At 43.5% G+C, this 20,000-nt stretch overlaps 1 protein-coding gene and 1 long non-coding RNA gene across 2 annotated transcripts in view; one reads left to right on the plus strand and one right to left on the minus strand.

Annotated features, from left to right (window-relative positions):
• The window catches only part of snx19b (sorting nexin 19b), a 35,010-nt gene extending 31,197 nt beyond the window's left edge, over positions 1–3,813 (plus strand). The window contains exons 12-14 of the mRNA XM_083695828.1: positions 1,797–1,981; positions 2,179–2,266; positions 3,676–3,813. Coding sequence (XP_083551954.1) covers positions 1,797–1,981; positions 2,179–2,266; positions 3,676–3,799 — 397 coding nt within the window. The 3' untranslated portion in view covers positions 3,800–3,813. The remainder of the gene's footprint in view (positions 1–1,796; positions 1,982–2,178; positions 2,267–3,675) is intronic.
• The window catches only part of LOC310822949, a 174,492-nt gene that overhangs the window by 57,754 nt on the left and 96,738 nt on the right, over positions 1–20,000 (minus strand). The gene's annotated exons all lie outside the window — the stretch shown is intronic.

Raw genomic sequence — 20,000 nt, forward strand, 5'->3', positions numbered from 1 at the left:
TGAGATAATTGAATTAAGGGACTGTAAACGCGCCACGAACCATGAGCAAGCATGACATTGGGCCTTGAAGGAGATATTGTTCTGCACGTATTATGTGGCTTTTTCCTCAGCGTTACGTAACGGCATCTGCAAAGTGTTAGTTTATTGTTCAATCATCTTTTTTTAATATTTTTTTATATCAAGTCTCCATCTAAATTAATGTAGTCTGGATGCAAAGTCTTGTGGGATATTTGCGTAAGCACTACTATGAATGTGGGCACGGAGATTGTACACAAGGGTTGGATTTCAATTTCAACTTGGTCTTTTGAGTAGAGACTAGTGATGCCAGTACAGTACAGTATCGTACTGTGGTAAATCACATACCACTGATTTGAGCGCAGTGGTTACGAAAACTGTCTTGACAGATTTCATAGGTACTACAGCAGTGGAGGCTGATGGAGGTAGAAATCGGAGGACGGGCTCATTGTAATGCATGGAATGGAATGAGGAATGGTATCAAACATGTGTTTTTTTATTTCATGCATTACAATGAGGATGTCCTCTGATTTCTGCCTCCACCAGCCTCCCATGTACTACAATATATGGCCACGTTGTGCTGTGAGGGCAGCATAGGGGTAGCTGTGTGACCCTATCTAGTGCATCTAAAGAATGTAGTGTGGTCGTTATGTACCTTGTTATTGAAATACCTCTCCTCACAGCCTGCCATCCCTCCGCCTGTAAATCTCAGTGTGGACCGACAGACAGACAGACAGACAGGGTCATACAGGACTGGCTATGTGAGTCTATGCACAGTAGAGCCATTGTCTTATGACAGGTGGCATAATTTCTACACAACACTGTGAGCGACCTGTCTTGTACGACGTGGAACCTATTTTCAGATCTGAAAATTAGAAAGCATCCACGATAAAATAGATCCTAATTTGAGAGATTCATGCCTCCCTTTGCTTTCTATGGGACTGCTATTTATGTTGCAACGCCACGAAAACAATCTACATTGTTAGTTACTGTTGTTTGAAGTCTCTTTTTGTATTATGCATATGCACTATTAAGTTTGCACAGCTGCGGGTAAAGGTGAGTTGCTCAGCTGGCTGGCTCACTGAACAATCGTTTTTGTGTACATTTCCCAACTCAAAAACAGCTGCACTTTCAACCACCAGTCCTTTGCCAGTTTCAAGGTCATCTAACTAAGAAATTCGATGGAGAAAAACAGGAAAATAATTGACATATTTATTGTTTCGGTAATGAGTAGTCTACACATTGTAATCAAGGTAACGATATGACAGCACATTTTAGCCCGGGGAACTTTTGGTCTATCCTATGACCGTTTGTGAGATACAAAACAGATCAGTGCAGACAGAGTCACGCTCTCTGACGTGAGACAATGCCATAGGGCTGACTACTGGCACCACACTAACCTCATCCCTAGACTATCGTGCACAGCACATATTAGCCTGCAATAGCAATGACTCAAGCCTGGCCTTAGTGGGAGTGAATTTACTGAGTAAAGTATTTGTCATTATTTCATTTTTAACAAATCGTAGAACTGCGAAGGCGTTGCTCCGAATCAGAAACATGTGGTGTGCAAGCACTTGGGTGGGGGGGGGGGGCATTCCTTGCAAATTGTCCCAGTCCTTGTGTTGTAAACGAAGGCCAAGTTTGATGCGTTGGTCTACCAGACCTTTCCGAGCATTTGGCCAGAAGAGTCTTGGAACGAGATTAGCACCTCACAGACCGTCCCTCCTTGGTGAAGTTGCCCCTGAGCCCGATCTTTGACAAATGTTCTCATGAATTTTCAGATGGCTGGATGTCAGTGTGTCCAACCTGACATGTACCCAGTACTGGGTGGTCTACCTGAGGGTCATACAGGAGGCGGTGTGGCCTGGGGGTTCCCTGCCCGCCCAGCCACGACCCCAACGCAGCCAGCAACAGAGGGAGGAGACAAAGCAGCAGGCCCTGCACTGCCTCATGAAACTACTACCAGGTCAGAGTTAATTCATACACACTTATATACGCACGCACACACGCACATTGTGTATAATATGTTGCTGATGGTCAGTACTTGACGTGTGTGTTTGTGTGTGTGTGTGTGTGTGTGTGTGTGGGGGGGGGGGTATGTGAACTGCCTGTAGCCTTTTCTGTGGTCTCCCTGTCTATATTAATGTCCCATTGTCCTTCCAGATCTGATCGCAGACATGCTGGGCTCAGAGAAATACAGACTGAGCTGGCAGATTGCACTGGAATCTCTGCAGGACCCCTACATAAACAGGTGACTACACACACACACACACACACGCACACACACACACACACACACACACACACACACACACACACACACACACACACACACACACACACACACACACACACCCAGGCAGGCAGGCAGGCAGACAGGCAGGCAGACAATACAGACGTATTTACATACGTCTGTCTGGCTATGATTTGTAGATACTGACGTCATCCTCTTGCGATTATTGCAAGAACATGACATGAGGTATTGATTAAAGGTTAAAAAGCAAGGTGATGATGTGGTTATGAATCAATAGGCCAGTCTTTATGGGTACTGTATATTCCAAATGATATACTAACTTCCATACGTACTCCATAGGTTTGGCCAGTAGTCAGGTCCTAGATTTATCACAGCTAGACTTTGTTCTTAGATGCATCACATCTGATTGAAGCAGCATGCATCTTAATCTACCAACGCTCCAATAAGGTCTGACTTTGATATTTATGACCCCGAGACAAAGGTCTCTGTTGAGGCTAAAACATGCTGTTAGAATCACAATGCATCAATCCCAGGTTGATCAGTCAACAGATTGACAGAACAGGGTCAGGATAGGTTCGTTGGAAGTTTGGTGACGTTGTATAAAGGTTGTCCAGATGTACCTCATCTTTAAAGGAGCAGGGCGTTTGTTTTTTGGGATACTGAAATGGACTTGCAGTGTCATACATTAGCTGTTGTGTTTCAGCATGCATGCACCAGAGAGACACTCCCCTCGCAGACCCCTGGCAGTAACAATATGTTTGTATGCAAACCTGTCTAGTAGGACACTCCATTTTCTGGACCAAAACAGTGTTCGTGAATGAAATATTTATTTAAACGAATCTCATTCCCTGATCGCTACCAATTAAACATAGTCTTTACAACCATTAGGAAGCTTTTAGAACGCTTGAATGTTACATACCGGACCTTTAATGTGTTCACTTTAATATGATATACATATTGGACAGTGGACTAGACACATAACTGTTAACACACACACACACACACACGCACACGCACACGCACTCGCACTCGCACACGCACACGCACACGCACACGCACACGCACACACACACACACACAGATATCAAGCTAGGACTTGTCTCATTGTTTTCTGTGATTAGTGGTTTAACAACGTTTCAAACCTCTTGACCTTTAAAGTCCACCTGGACCTCATTAGGTGAGTGCTGACGCTCTACAGTAGTTGCCCTCCAAAACAAGTATATAATAATAATATAATATATGCTATTTAGCATCTGCTTTTAACCAAAGTGACTTACAGTAGATTGAGTGCGTATATTTTTTGTGTATATGACCCTACCCTAAGCGTTGCTAGCGTCATGCTCTACCAACTGGGACACACAGGACATCAGGCTGACCTCTAACCCGTGTGTCTCCTCCTCCTTCAGACACCTGGTCTACCGTGTCTGGGACCTGCTTCTGGAGTTCCTGGTGCCTGAGGCAGTCGAGGAAGACTTCCAGAAGTCTCTGGTGCAGAGCCTGTCCAAAAACACAGAGAGGCTATTGCTATGAGAAGATAGGCTGGGCTGGGCTGGGCTAGACACACACACACACACACACACACACACACACACACACACACACACACACACACACACACACACACACACACACAACCACACACACACAACCACACAACCACAACCACACACACAACCACACAACCACACACAACCACACACACACAACCACAACCACAACCACACACAACCACACACACACACAACCACACAACCACACACACACACAACCACACAACCACACACAACCACACAACCACAACCACAACCACAACCCTGATAACTCCACACCTGGTTTCTGTTGGATCAGAATCCATCTCTTATCTCCATAACCGTAGGCCTGAAGACCTGAACATGTGGGAAAGCCGACCTCCCAAACTCAACTCCAGCCTCCTCCCTTCACCCTAAACCTCAGCTTGGGACTAACTCCTTTCAGATGGGCTTCACACTGGCCCCATCCCCTCCTGGATCTTCTGTATCCTAATGGATAGAGAAGTTTACTAGAACTGCTAAGAGTTTGGAGAAGTCAGCTTTGCCCTTTTTCCCCTCATGAGGCTTACTGTGTTGTGCTTGGCCCTTCGGGGGTTATTTCGTTGTAGTGGTTATTTGTATTCACAGTTACATGCCTCTATTGTGTATATCCTGCTGGATCTACATCAAGCAGCACATGTTTTGCTCATACAGATACTGTACGTCATTGAAGTACAGTAAGGCCCCCCTGACTAACAGGGTCCTAATGCAGTGAAGGCTGGTGGAGGTAGAAATCTGAGGACAGGCTCATATTCCATCCTTTTGCATGGAATGGAATGAGGAATAGTATCAAACATATGTGTCTTCCGATTTGTATTTCCACTAGCCTCCACTGGTGTGGTAACTGTTGTTTTTCAATTCTCCAATCTATTCAAGTGTATAGGATGTCATCAACAACTTTTCATTCAGTCCTGAAAACCTGTTGGCATTGAGAATTGATGGTCGATTTGAGATTGGGTATAAGAGACCATATGTAAATGGGCCAGTTTAGGCTGGTGAAGGTAGAAATCTGAGGACATGTTTGATACCATTCCCTCATTCCAAATCCATGCATTACAATGAGCTTGTCCTTCAATTTCTACCTCCACTAGCCTCCCATGTCCTAATGTCTCTGTTTAAGTGTTAGCTCGCACTAAGGCCTTGTTTTCCCCCTCACCCAGATTAAGTATACTCCTGGTGGAACATTGAAAGTGAGATTAAGGGCGATGAAGTAGTCTTAACATGGGTCTGGGATTAACCAGTCCAGATTAAGTATCCAGTTTGAATTGTGTATGATGAAGTTGTTAGTTCATACATGCACTGTATATGATGAGGATAATTGCACTTGAGAAGAAGCACTTGATTGCCACCCTCCACATGGCCTTGTTGATGACCGACAAAATTGTCTGCTTTAGTGTGTTAGTACAGTATGTGAAGTATACAGTACAGTAGGATGCATACCACATCTCATTTCCAATAGTATAATGGGCCAGTATTAAGTTATGGTTTGACACAGCCCCCCCCCCCCAATGTCTTAACACAAATTGTCTTAAGGTGACACCACTGAGTTTAAATCTCTGTTGCAGATCAGATCAGAGAAACTCAGATGCAATGTAAAGCTAGTACACACAGCGTAAGATTACCCTGGTCCCAGAGCTGCATGTGCTTGAGCATGTCATCGATAAACATAACAGTTGGGTAAGATACATACAGACTGAGATGGCTGATCATCTCAACCAAGGTCCACTCTGTCCTGTCTGTTGCACTCTGTTCATCCGTGTCTTAATTTTCTTCTTCTTTTTTTTTTTTTTTTAATTTTCTATATTTGTATTCATGTGTGACTATTTGATTTTGTCTATTTATTAAGTTATTTATTTGTGAAGTAAAATCTGTTGTTAAAATTTGTTTTGGTGTACATGTAATTCATCATAAAGAATGAGAGGGATACCAGGGTCAGTGGTATAGAAAACAACCACATTTCTCCCGATAAGAAGCTTTTTTGAAATATGCCTTAAACTTGCCTGTGAGACGTCCCGTCTGTCTTTGCTATGTAGTCAGTGAACATGCCTTTGTGGGAAGTGATACACCAACCCTGCAGTGAAATCCAGACTTTAGAAGAGTGGCGCCGACGAAGGGGTCAATTGTCTATTGGCTAACGCTTACGGAGACTAATAGGTCCTTCACGTGAACCTATACTAAACGTTGTGTGGTTAAACCCATTCAAGAGAGATTTTCCAAATGTGTGGGACTTTATTGTTGTACTTGAGAGTAGCCATGACGTTTTGGGACTGAAAAGCCTTTTTTTTTTCGTCTACCATTTTCCTCCGCCTGAAGTCTTGTTAGCCCCGCCCACTTACATATCTTTGTCCAATAAAAAATCTATATTGGGTAAATCAGGAAGCCTCCAGTAATATCACTGGCGCCACTCTTCTGATATACCACTCTGGGTGGGTCCATTTCTCAATGTAAAGGAGATGTGTTGAAACTGAATGTTGTGTAAAATGGTTGTTTATTCTTCCTGATCGCATTCCTATCTGATGTCTTTGATGTTTATTCCTCTGCCTGTTTCAGTTGACTCTTTAAACAGATCACCTAATGCATCATCACATCACAACATTGACATCATTGTTTATTTATATTGTTTCACTTGGTTTGTTAAGGAACAATTTCGAGTGCCATTTTCACATGGAAGACACAGCGACTCCATGCTAGTTTGTGACTCAAGTTGTCGAGGTACTGAAAAATGTTTTCAAATGTTATGTACTCTGTGTGTGTGTGTGTGTGTGTGTGTGTGTGTGTTTACCCTCATGATAGAATACAGTTGGACGTTCTCGCTGTGCGTTCTATCTTCTTCTGTCATGTCCTCTGGTTTACCATGTTATTACTGCTTGTAATCCTGTCATGTCATCTACCACTTTTTTGCCTGTCTGACTTGATGCTATTACTCACAACAATGCCCATTTAATTTTCCCTTCAGTGGATGGAGCAATAGTGTCTGACTTGAGTGTTGGCTTATGAGTGTGCCATTTTAAGTGTTTGCTCTATGCTTTGAATGTGATTTAAAAGTGATTTGAAAGTGATTGGCTTGTACTGTATAACTGGATTGTGTCGCAGCGTTCTACGTCTACGTCTACTGATGCTGATGCTGAACATGTTTGCAAAAACAATAAAATTACCAAAAGTGGGTGATTTAAATCTCAGCGGTCGTCCTCTCATTATTTAACTGGACTGGCTAAAGCACATGCAGATCTGTGACCAGGTCAGGATGATCCATGGCCCTGTTTGAATGGTCTAAATAATAATCATAATAATATTATTATTAATAAATAAATACTAAAAATGCATCCTTCCTCCCTCCCTTCTCAATGGAGCCTTAGCTTGGAGAAAGTAATGTGAACTTGGATCCTTGGTTAAAAATCTCTTTATGAGTAGAATAGTTAAAAATTCTCCCAAAATATTTCACTTATGTCAAAATGTAATTTATATAGAGGCGTGCTGCAGAACCTGGCTAGCTATAGTACTGCAGTCATTCCCTTTAAAGTGTCATCAAGAAATAGTGGGTAAGACAGTTGAACTAGCTCATCATGAGGCATTTATAAGTTATATTCTTCAAGAATCAATGGTTACAGTGCCCTGCTTAAATAATGGGACAAGCATTTTTCTTCTTTTGGCTCTATACTCCAAAGGTTTGGATTTTAAATCAAACAATTGCTATTAGGGTTAAAGTATAGATTGTCAGATTTTATTTAAGGTTATTTTTGTACATGTTGGTTTCACCATTCAGAAAATAAAAACACTTTTTATACATAGCCCCCCTATTTCAGGGCACCATTTCCATGGAGTGATTGATGATGGGGTGCTACAGGGCCTGGCTAGCTATTGCATTGTAGTCATTCCCTTTAATAAAGAAAGAGGGTAAGACAGTTGAACTGGCTCATGAGGCATTTATCAGAACCCAAAATATGTAACACAAAAAAGTAGTGGGGAGACCGCTTTGTTATTGTTTGAATCCCAGATCGCAGCTTTAATCCAGTCAAATAAACTATTATCCAGGGTGATGGTCTGCCACCTGACTTTAATGCTCTGAATAATATAATTGTATTCAGTAATCTCTTATGCCATGATACTGTATTAGTAACAGCTCACTGAGTGTAGGAGGGAGAGTTACGGTATATAATCTAAGGGCTGTTCAGAGCATTGGACGAATTTGGCCTTAAAGAGCATAGGGCCTTAAGATCTTCATCAGCTGGCCTACCCTTCCTCCTAGACTTTGATTGCTGCTTGTATGATATGGTTGTATTTTTTTGCTTTGTTTAAAATAAAAAAAAATAAAAAAAATCTATTGTATCTTTTATTTTATGCACTTTGAGATTATTTTGTATAATAAAAAGTGCTTTATAAATGTAATACATTCTTCTTCTTCTTCTTCTTCTTCTTCTTCTTCTCCTTCTTCTTCTTCTTCTTCTTCTTCTTCTTCTTCTTCTTCTTATTATATGGAACTACACATCCAACATCAACATGGCCATGCTCACCCTGTAAAGAGCACTGTGAAGAAACAAAGGCATGGTCAGCAGGAGGTGTTCTGCTTTTTGTATTAATTCCTACAAATTAAGCGTGAGATCCTGTTGGCATGGTAGCAGTTTCGCCAGGTGCCCACTGTGTCCTGAAGGCAAATGATCATCCAACAGCAACAAAACTATGACTATGACTCTGTAGACATCCCATAATGAACATCAGAGCAGAACCTTCGAACCGACTGCCCTGAGCTTGCTTGTACAGTAAAACAACAAAACAGGGTTATGAGAATGACCGTTAACACGATGTGTAATAATATAAAGATGAAGAAAGATCAACTCTGTGATCTGCAGTCGAACGGTCTCACAAACAAGGAAAGAGTACTGTACAGTGTCACATGGAATTTACGTGTGAATCTCATTCGGTGTACAGCAGTGGAGGCTGGTGGAGGTAGAAATCGGAGGACGGGGGGACTAACCCTAACCCATTGTACTGTAATGTCTGGAATGGAATGAGGAATGGTGTGTGTCTGATACCATTCCATGCATTACAATGAGCCTCGATTTCTACCTCCACCAGCCTCCACTGATGAGAAGTCAGATCAGTCTTCCATATGGAGTTGCTGCTATGGAGCTTGCAGTGAAGGTAACCAGACCACCCGATCATTCCCAGTCTTACATAAGATAGCAGCGTGACTGTACTGTATGACAGGCTATAAACATTTAATTTATCCCTGCCATAATCTTGGAATAACCGTGACATCTCCATGTCATAACCACAGTAAACTACTTTAGGACATAACCATGACGCTGTCAACAACTTCTCAATACTGTCTCTCCTCTAGCTTTTTTAACCAAGCACATCCCTGCCTCTACAGTATCATCCAACCAGAGGAGGTTGGTGGAGGAAGACGTCCTCCGATTTCTACCTTCACAAGCCTCCCCTGGTTGAGTGCCATAAGACAAGCCCCACGGCTAGACGGTTAGATGAGGCTGATTGTAGCGTAACCTAGCTGCTCTGGACCAAAGCTTCACTGAAGCGTGACCTGTCTGTACTCTACAGTATCATCCAACTCTGAGATGAACAACTGTCTATTTTCCACTCATGTCTCTCTAGGCACTCTGCAACACTAATTTGCTCATGTTAGAATCTCACATCCATCCAACCCTTCCCCAGGGGGAATGTTTAGATAGATCCAATCTTTTGTTCTCTGTCACTGTTTCCATAAGGTGCTGGGATGGATCCATATGAACTGATGTTCAGTACATTGTGTTTCCACAGTGTTCCCCTCTCGTCGCCTCCGTGAAGGCTTTGATTAGAATGAATGTTCACATAACAGCTGTCTGAGGTGGAGATTATGGAAAGGGGAATCACCGGCGTTGTTAGTCCTCCTAGGCCTGTGAATAGGAATGCAGTTTTCTGAACCATTAACTCTCGGCCTGGCTGCACCCTCACACCAGGGGAGGCTGGTGGAGGTAGAAATCGGAGGACGGGCTCATTGTAATGCATGGAAAGGAATGAGGAGTGGAATCAAACACACATGCAGCGCACAAACATACCATTCCTTATTCCATTCCATGCATTACAATGGGCCCGTCCTCTTCCTCCACAAGCCTCCCCTATCTCACACACATTATGCAGAGGCCATTCCATAATCTTTACCAGGGCTCTCCACCCAACTCTGGAACTCTTGAGCAACTTGGGGCTTCATTGTGCAGCCTTTCTCTTCCAGCCTAGCACCAACACACCTGATACAACTAATTAATTATGGTCCAGACACAACCATGATCGGTTGATTATTTCAATGTGTGTGCTGGGCTGGAATAAAAACCTGCACATTAACAGAACAGAACATTACAAACACCCAAGCTCCCATGCAAAGCTGCTGGATGGGTTCTCATGTATAAGCTAGCATCCTGCTTTGACGCTGCCAACTGAGAACCTGAGGCACTAACTGAAGCCCCTGGCTAACCAAAGCCATGGTTTTACTACACTCACACATGCACACGCACACGCACACGCACACGCACACGCACACGCACACACACACACACACACACACACACACTAAGCTAGCGGTGTTGTTGAGTCCAGAGGAATCGGTAAACAGGCTCATTGTAATGCATGGCACGGAATACGGAATGGTATCAGACACACATGTTTGATACCATTCCTCATTCCGTGCCATGCATTACAATGAGCCCGTCCTCCGATTTCTACCTCCACCAGCCTCCCCTGGTTGAGTGCCATTAGACAAGCCCCACGGCTAGGCGAAGCTGATTGTAGCGTAGCCTAGCTACTCTGAACCAAAGCTCAACTGAAGCATGACCTGTCTGTGTTCCACAGTCCTCGTTCACTGCATTGACCAGAGGATACAACTTAAAAGGTCAATATACATTATTCAAACCAACGCATTGTGTCTGAGGAACTGACGTCATAGAGGGACAAAGAGCCGTTCATCAAACCACACAGATCAGCTCAATCAGTACCACCAATGAGAAATACTGTGTTGTTGAGATTCTAATGGATCTGAATGATCTTATGAAGGTTTGAGCTTTAAGGAGAAGTATGGAGAAGCTGCTCTACTCAATGTTGTTTTGTCTCTTTAAGCTCCAAGCTTCTCCAAGGGGGCGAAGTGGTTTTGCAATGTGGCAATATTTCAATTGATGTCTTCCAGGGGAGGCTGGTGGAAGGAGAAATACGAGGACAGGCTCATTGTAATGCGTGGAATGGAATGATGAATGGTATCAAACACGCATGTTTGATATACAGTACCATTCCTCATTTCATTCAGTGCATTACAATGAGCCCGTCCTCCGATTTCCACCTCCACCAGCCTCCCCTGATGTGTTCCGTTGAGAGGCTTTGTCCTTTTGATTGAGCTGCCTGTTCCTGGAAAGCTATTCTGAGTTGTCTGTCTTATCAATCAGGCTTTGGGGGTGTCTGTGTTACAATGTGTTACGATGTGTGAGACAGAGAGAGGGAGCAGTGTTGAAAACCAACCACGTGCACGGCTCGGTCAACAGGGCAGGACCATGGCATCACTGTTCCACTTGTGACGTCACTGTTCCGGTCTACTGCTCTTTCTGTGATGAATGTTTGATTGTTAGAAATGTCAGTATGAGTAGTTTGATGGAGACTGAGATTTCAAACTGCATTGCTTTGTCATTAGGGACATTGGCTGCTTTGTTCGTCACGGGGACAATAGCAACCCCCTAACAACCCCCCGCCTGAATGGAGGAGAGCTTATGTTTGCAGAGCACAGAGAGTAGCGTTAGGTAAAGGGGTCGACGTATGGATGTACCATCATTATACCAGCATACATTTACAGACTGTCAAACTGGGTTGCTGTGGTAACTGAGAAGCTCCCAGCGTGGAGCTGACAAAGACTTTAATTACACACACACATGCTCACACACACACACACACGAGCGCATGCCCGCACGCATGCACACGCACGTGCACACACACACACACACACACACACACACACACACACACACACACACACACACACACACACACACACACACACACACACACACAAACACACACACACAGGCACACAGGCACACAGGCACACACACGCATGCACACGCATGCACCGGAATTACCTTTTCACAAATACAGTGGCTACAGTGGTTGCTGGGGTGATATCCCCTATTGGCCTGCCTATTCTCCCAGGCTTCTTCACAGGAGAATGGAACAACGTGGAGCAATCCAGGAAGCTTCCCCGTGTGGGACGTTGAAAAGGAGAAAGAAGAGAAGAAGAAAGCAGGAGGGTTGAATGTGGTCAGATTTTCCCCATGGCAAAAAAACTCTCACTTTATTTGGCCACTTCAAAGCTGGAAAATGAGCAGATGCATGTATGGAACAACTGCCTTAATGAGGGAAGAGGAAAGGATTGGAAGAGCGGAAGAGAGAGGGAAAAAAGTAGAGAGGAGTGGATTAAGAATATAATCCTTCTTACAGTCAAACCAATTGCACATAATCACATTACATTAGATCCATCATTTAAAAGTAAGGTGTTGTTTTGTTGTTACATAAGACAGGCTGCTACAGATCACTGAATTCATTTTTCAATTATACAGCTGAATATCTCTCAAAGTGACCAGTTAGTTGAAACACACAGGAGTAGTGAACATTCTAAATGCAACTCCTCCTCAGCGTTGCAACACAAGTGTACCATCTAACTACTTCACCCGTGGAGGCTGGTGGAGGTAGACATTAGAAGACGGGCTCATTGTGATGCATCGATTGGAATGATTAATGGTATCAAACACGCATTCTAAAGAAGGCCTCATTGTAATGCATGGAATGGAATAAGGAATGGTATCAAAAATGCGTGTTTGATACCATTCCCTATTCCATTCCATGCATTACAATGAGCCCGTCCTCCGATTTCTACAGTACCTCCACTAAGCCTTCACTGCTATGTACATACTTGTTCTGAGCCTTGGCATGCGTGGGTCATGGCATTACTGCCAATCAGATGACTTGTACCCACAGCATTTCGTAATAGGTGCCCCCCCCCCCCCCTCCCACCACCACCCCCCCCCCCCCCTCACCCCCCACCCCCCACCCCCACCCAGCCGAAGTTCTTATGGAGTAAATAAAATAAAGATTTGTTTCATAGATCACTGTGGACCCCAGACAGTTGACATGTCCTCATCTACATGGAAAACACATGTTCGTACTGGAGTTATACAACGCTTAAACAGTGTGAAGCTCCAAGACTATTGGACACGCTTCGGTTCCTGGCACTGTTGAGAGGCACATTGTGCTTTTTTTCTTTCTTTGTTTTCTTTTTCAAACTTACATAATGCAATACAGGCATACACATGTGCCAGGATGAAATGTTAGCAGAAACAAGATGGCAGTCTTACGTCACTTCATTAAGCTTGCTTAAGTAACTGGTACAGTAATACCATATTTGTGTACTGGTATTTATTATACGTATAACCTTTATGTATTTCTGTGCAATTCATTACACTTTGAAGCTATTTGTCAAATCTGGTGTGAAAAACCCGGGGCCAATGGATATGCTCATACTTGGAAACCAGGAGAATGATACATACTTAACAATATGAAACACATACTACAGTATATTACTTTTACATGTTGACATAAGTGAAATATTTTGGGAGAATTTGTAACTATTCTATTCATAAAGAGATTTTTAACCAAGGATCCAAGTTCACTTAAAACCAGAATTTGTTTCATTGCATTGAGCCACACCAAGATTTTGATACCTGACAAGAAAAACATCCAGGTGTGTGTGTGTGTGTGTGTGTGTGTGTGTGTGTGTGTGTGTGTGTGTGTGTGTCCGTGTGTGTGTGTGTGTGTGTGTGTGTGTGTGTGTGTGTGTGTGTGTGTGTGTGTGTGTGTGTGTGTGTGTGTGTGTGTGCGTGTAGTAATGTGACAGCAAGGCGGAGGTCGTTTTGGTGTGCATCAGCGCCCTCTGGTGGTCTTGATATTTCTAGTAATTTGGCCCACACTCATCCAGTGCATTTCACTTTGTACAATATTGTGTTGTCATTTGGAAATGTCGACAACTGTTATTCACTGCACAGTAAAGTAATGGCTTTACAGTTTGCTGGTTGTTCGTCTTCTTCTTGTACTAAATAAAGATCTGTTAACATATCTTTATAACTTCTTACTAAGGAAAACGATTAAATCACATCGGAAACTCCAGCTTCGAGTCCATTCACCTCCAGACGGCGCTCTCAACAAACAGTTTAGGTGAAGTTCAGATCCACTTAGCACGTCTTTCAACCACACGGTGGCAGTAGATGATAACATGTTAAATCCACCTGTTCACCAGATGCTTGAACAACGACGACAGTTCACAAGAGAGCAAAGGCTGCGTCTCTATACTCTGAAATGCTTTTCTTCCCTGGTCCCCTCTGATCTCTTTAGACATGTGTGGTGAAGCATTACGACAGTAACGTTCTGGTAATGTGCTTTTTTACCTGCCCAGCTCTTTCAGGTCAGTGCAGATGAAGGAAAAAATACTGGGAGAGGAAGCACATTTAGACTATTGTGATACACCCAAAGACAAACATGACCAGACGTTACACTCAACTGATGTGCTGTTCAGTCTAGGTCCAATGTGATGATGCTGCTGCCATAGAGACGTATCATCATCATCATCATCAACATCATTCCCAGCCCATCTCTAGCATGTCCAACGCAGTCAGTCACTTTGGAATTCTGCTGATTCAAGTGTTCTGGCTTCCCTGTAATAACAAGGCCAGTCTGACAACGGCACGCCCAGTAATCCTGTTCCATTGTTGGAGAGAGCGAGGCATTCTCCCTCATTCAGCTTGTCTCACTGCACATCAGGGACACTGGTTATACACACACACACACACACACACACACACACACACACACACACACACACACACACACACACACACACACACACACACACACACACACACAGCACTTGGAACACTTCCGATGGATCAGATCATAAAGCTTTCATAACCAACCAGCACTGACCCTATACCTTTATTTGGGACAAACGCCATTATCATAAGCATTCAGTCCTTTCTAATGAATCCCATGTGATGGAACTGATGTTGTGTGCATACGTTACCTCACTGCATAGACTGTAGGTGGATTTATTAAAAGTGACATTGAACAACTGATAAAAAGTCAGTTTATAGAACTACCAAAAGGAGTTCATTACACATAAATATGACAGGACACGCACTCTGCTCTATGGTTTGGTTGGCAAATACATTTTTATCCCGGTTAGTACTTTCTGTGTATTATTACTCTCTTGTTTCCATCATACAATCTTGCCAGGTCTGTAAACTTTTAGAAGTTAACAGTGTGAATTTATGGAATCCTAAAACCATCATTATGACGGAAAATGTACTGTATATGTGAGAATACAAATATAAGCATATTACAGCATCATATACTGTATTGGATTCAGATCTCTCTTGGCTGAAGTCCTTTTTTCTCTGTCATGTGTGCAAATGTCAGCATTGAGCCAAGTTGTCAGCTAACTATTTCCATTCCAATAAATGTTAATAAAAACTAATAAAATCTCCTGGACCTGGAATTACCCTGTGTGCAGCAGTCTGTAGATATCTAAGTATTAAACCCTTTACAAATGAGCAAAAAAACAAGCTTTCTTTGCCTTTTGTATTAAAGGTGATAAACCTGCATCAGAGGCGTGAGTCTGGATTGCTGGTCAGTTACATACTAAGACGGTGTAGAGGAACAACCAGGGGAGACTGCTAGAGGTTCATTATGATGCAGGGAATGGAAGGAGGAATGGTATCAAATACTATTCATCATTCCGTTCCATGCATTATAATGAACCCGTCCTTCGATTTCTACCTCCACCAGCCTCCCCTGGAAGCAACATACTGAGAACATTTAGGGAAGAAGAGAAGGGAGGGGTGGGGGAGTGGGGGGGGCGGGGTGCTGTGGACAGATGCTACTACCACTTTTGAGTTGTTTTTAAAAAAACTTCTCTTCAGCTTATAGAGTGTCACCCCCAGTACTAGAGCAAATCTGTGAGTATATTTCCTGGCCGGAAATCCAATTATGTGCTTTTCGCAACAGTTGCAACAGTTGACTATGAACACTGCCAGGAGTAGAAAGGACCATTTCTCCTTCTCTCCAAGGGAATGCCTTTCTGCCTATTCACTGTCTTCTCACGGGACTAATTACCTCGAAGGGTTAATGCTTTCCGGTCCTTTGAGACCATTGTGCCCTTGAGTTGGCCTTCACAATGGCCGAACCTCATAGATAACCTTGGAAATCTATATGACCAGCGTAGCAGAATTAAATGCATTTGGAGGGCCGTATACAACTAGCAGTACGGGTCATTTGCAAACCTAAATTCTCTGTCTAAGAACTCAACCTGGTTCTAGAGAGTGCACTTCACCACATAGCTGAAGTAAATGGAATTTGAATTATGATTTCGTTTTTCTATAGATCGACATACTGATATGATGTTGTTTCTAGTAATAATGGTGTTTCTACACAGGTGTAACAGACTTAATGTGGAATAATCAGTGACAAAATATCTGTGACATGGTAAGGTGTTTTGTTTTGCCCAGTTTGCCTCCTCACAGACAACATCTGTGACCTGAACCAAGTAATATAAGTCCATGCAGCATTGGCCTCCTTGAAATACTTCAAGTGGGGCCAACAGGACTTACTTCAGTGAATCATGCCATTCCAATAGTCAGCTTTTGAGTCATTGTTAGCCAGAGGTGCTTTGTAGTGAGGGACCACCGTGAGGTTGAAAACAACCCCTGAGGTCTCTGAAAGGGTGTCAGGGTGAAAAATGGATATGTGCATTCTCAGTACTTATGGAGCTTCTATTGATGTTCCTAAGCCTGGGAAGATAAGCCTCCTTTCCTGTCATGATTAGAAGACCTGCGAAAGACCAATATAATTTTATCCACAAATGTTTATATGAGCTATTTGTCAATTGATCAAGGGTTAGGGTAAAGGTAATCTCATTGAGACCAGGTTTTCTGGGGACAGCCTGTGGAAATTCTTTTCAGAAAGTTGCTACAAAGGGGTGGAAACCAAGGGGGCCTTACCATTTTCTTCAATGTTGCAAGCTGGCATAGGCAACAACTTTCTGCAAAAATGTCTGACCCTGTCGGAAAAGACGACGCACATAACAACAACCAACCATTATACAGGAATGTGGGGGAGGGTTCTTGGAATGTGACGAGCACATTCTCCCATCACTCTGTCCAGTTCAATCTTAGCCAGATCGGCTAATCACAAATTCTCCAGATGTCCAAAAAAGGCGTGAGAACAACATGATTTGGAGGTATGGCAAGACTAGGATAAAGGTTAGGGATTCAGGTTAGGTTAGGTAGGGGTTAAGGTTAGGCGCAAGGGTTAAGGTTAGTGGTTAGATTCTTCAAAACTAAACTTCTCAATAATAGGGGCCTAAAAGGGGCCTTCCATCCATCCGTTGTAGTGGAGCAGACAGTAAGGACCATCCCACTCGCAGAGGCAATGTGGGATGTTTTCCAGCCTGCTCGGCCATTCGTGTGAGGCTGAGCTTTTAGGAGGTCAGGGCCTGCAGACATGTTGTTACAGTACTGGTGACTAATGGGGGTCTGGGTCTGTCAGAGGACAGCGAGAGAAAGAGAGAGAGAGAGAGAGAGAGAGAGAACATGATACTAAGACAGACCAAGTGCACTACAGTAGTGTATGTTCCACATCAAAGGTAGTCTGAGTGTACTATACATGAAGAGTGGAGGCAGAAATCGGAGGGCAGGCTCATTGTAATGCAAGGAATGGAATGGCATCAAATGGTATCAAACACACATATTGTGAATTGATACCATTCTTCATTCCATTCCATGCATTGCAATGAGCCTGCCCTCTGATTTCTACCTCCACCAGCCTCCCCTGACGTAAACTCCTGGCCATAATGTATGAGAGGCTGAAACAGCCCCAGGTCCAGAAGTGGAGATGATGTGGTAATCATGCCACCGGCATCAGTGTGTTCCATCTCTGGTGATTTACTTATTTGTTTATTATAATCCTTGAGAGCATGATGCAGAGCCTGCAGAAAAGTTCAAAGGCGACATAAACAACTGCAGCTCATCTCTCTGGCGCCCTTTGATGTCATGAGTGGAGCCATGGAAGACCACTCTGGATGAATCGCCTTGTGGTTAAAATGTTCAGATGATCAATAAATCACAAGATAAGAGGTGTGTGTGTGTGTGTATGTGTGTGTGTGTGTGTGTGTGTGTGTGTGTGTGTGTGTATGTGTGTGTGTGTGTGTGTGTGTGTGTGTGTGTGTGTATACATGCATGCGTGCCTTTATCAACAGATGATATACCACGAGAACCACATGCTGCACAATGAGGATTAGTCAGGAGCAATAGAAAATTATGTCTCCCAAAGTTTCAACAAAATAAGAAAAAGCAAATCACAGCTGTGATGTGCAAATGCATGTCAGACAACCACTCAGACACACATTGTTTATTGCACTTGTACGCATGCAACAGAAACCGAGCATGTAATATAATATGTAAAGTGTGACATTTTTGTCAAAGGTCAAGGCAGAAGAGGAAGTGGGTCTGCCAGCGTTATTGCTTTATTCATCAGATGTTGTGACAGCCTCTATAAACGGTGTAAACAGCAAACAGATGTGTTAAATGAATGCCAGAGAGATGCTGGTTCTCCTCAAGAGGGATATTGACAGTACAGCAGAGAGATGCTGGTTCTCCTCAAGAGGGATATTGACAGTACAGCAGAGGGGGCTGGTGGAGGCAGTAATGCATAGAACGTGTCTGATACCATTCCTCATTCCGTTCCATGCATTACAATGAGCCCGTCCTCCGATTTCTACTTCCACCAGCCTCCCTTGGCCCGTAGAGAGCCTGTCCTCCGTCCTCCGTCTACCTCCACCAGCCTCCCTTGGCCCATAGAGAGCCTGTCCTCCGTCCTCCGTCTACCTCCGCCAGCCTCCCCTGACTCCCCGCTGGCTGAAATTGCAGCTCTGCAATCAAAATGACAGCCCTCATTCACCACATAGGCTGTCAGACTGAAGACAACACATCCACATCCTGCAGCCTGACATGGGCTGAGCTGAGCTGTCGCTTTAGAGGTGTGTCCATTGTGACTCTTGTCTCAGGGGGATGCATACTAAAAAAAATAAAGCAAGTGTAGAAATGTTTTACTTCTTTGTGAAGTTCTGCGTAAGCCAACAGATCTTTACAATATCACCATCACGCCATATGCTCACACCCAACCTCTCTCAACATCCCACACCCACCCCAATAACCCCCCAAAACAAACAAACAAACCAAACCAAAAAGCAACAACTACATAATTGAGTGGGGTTTACTGTAATCCCAGCAGCCTAGCAATCTGGAGAATGATGACGTGACTGACCAGAATCTCACGGTGCCCTTCCCCCTCCACCTCCTCCTCCTCCTCTGCTCTGCTCCTCAACAACAGTTACCGAGGACATAATTGGGGTTTTTCCAGGGCTACAGTAGATTTAGGTTGCTATGGCGAAACTGTCTGGTGCACATCAAAATAAGGGCAGGGTCAAAACACTAACACTATTATGAGAAGCAGCACTCTAGAGAGGCTGATGTCACAGGCTTGCTGAAATATCAATACTGATCTTCTCATCTGAAAAAAATCGGAAACAAAAACAGTAATTCTCGGCAGAAAATTATAATCTTGTTATCTTGTAATTGCATAGTACTAGAATTGAGGAGGTTTTTGTTATCGGCATTCCGCTGAGTAGACATTCCACTGATAACTTAACTCCATCACTTAGTAATTAAGAAGCAATTTCAACATTTTCATGCAACAACTTGACTCAACAATGACTAACAACATACTCAAGTGATCAAATCATAATGACAGGTACAGAACCAGAGCAACTCTTACTTATCCAGTAAGTGCTGCTCAAGAATACAGGGCTTCAACAGGTCTCAGACCATTTCACCAAAATGGAAATATTTTTGCATAATTGACATAACATAATTACACAACACCACTGGCGGAGCAGAGACCCCCTCTACCCTCGGGATGGGGGGGGGTAGAGGGGGGGGGGGGTTCTTTGCTCTGAGAGAACAAGAGTTGATCTATGCATTTTCTGTTAAGAGCAGTTTGTTTTATTACAGGTGATAAGTTTCTCGTATGTA

Source organism: Argentina silus (assembly GCF_951799395.1).
Source record: "Argentina silus genome assembly, chromosome: X".
In the NCBI taxonomy this organism is placed as follows: Eukaryota; Metazoa; Chordata; class Actinopteri; order Argentiniformes; family Argentinidae; genus Argentina; species Argentina silus.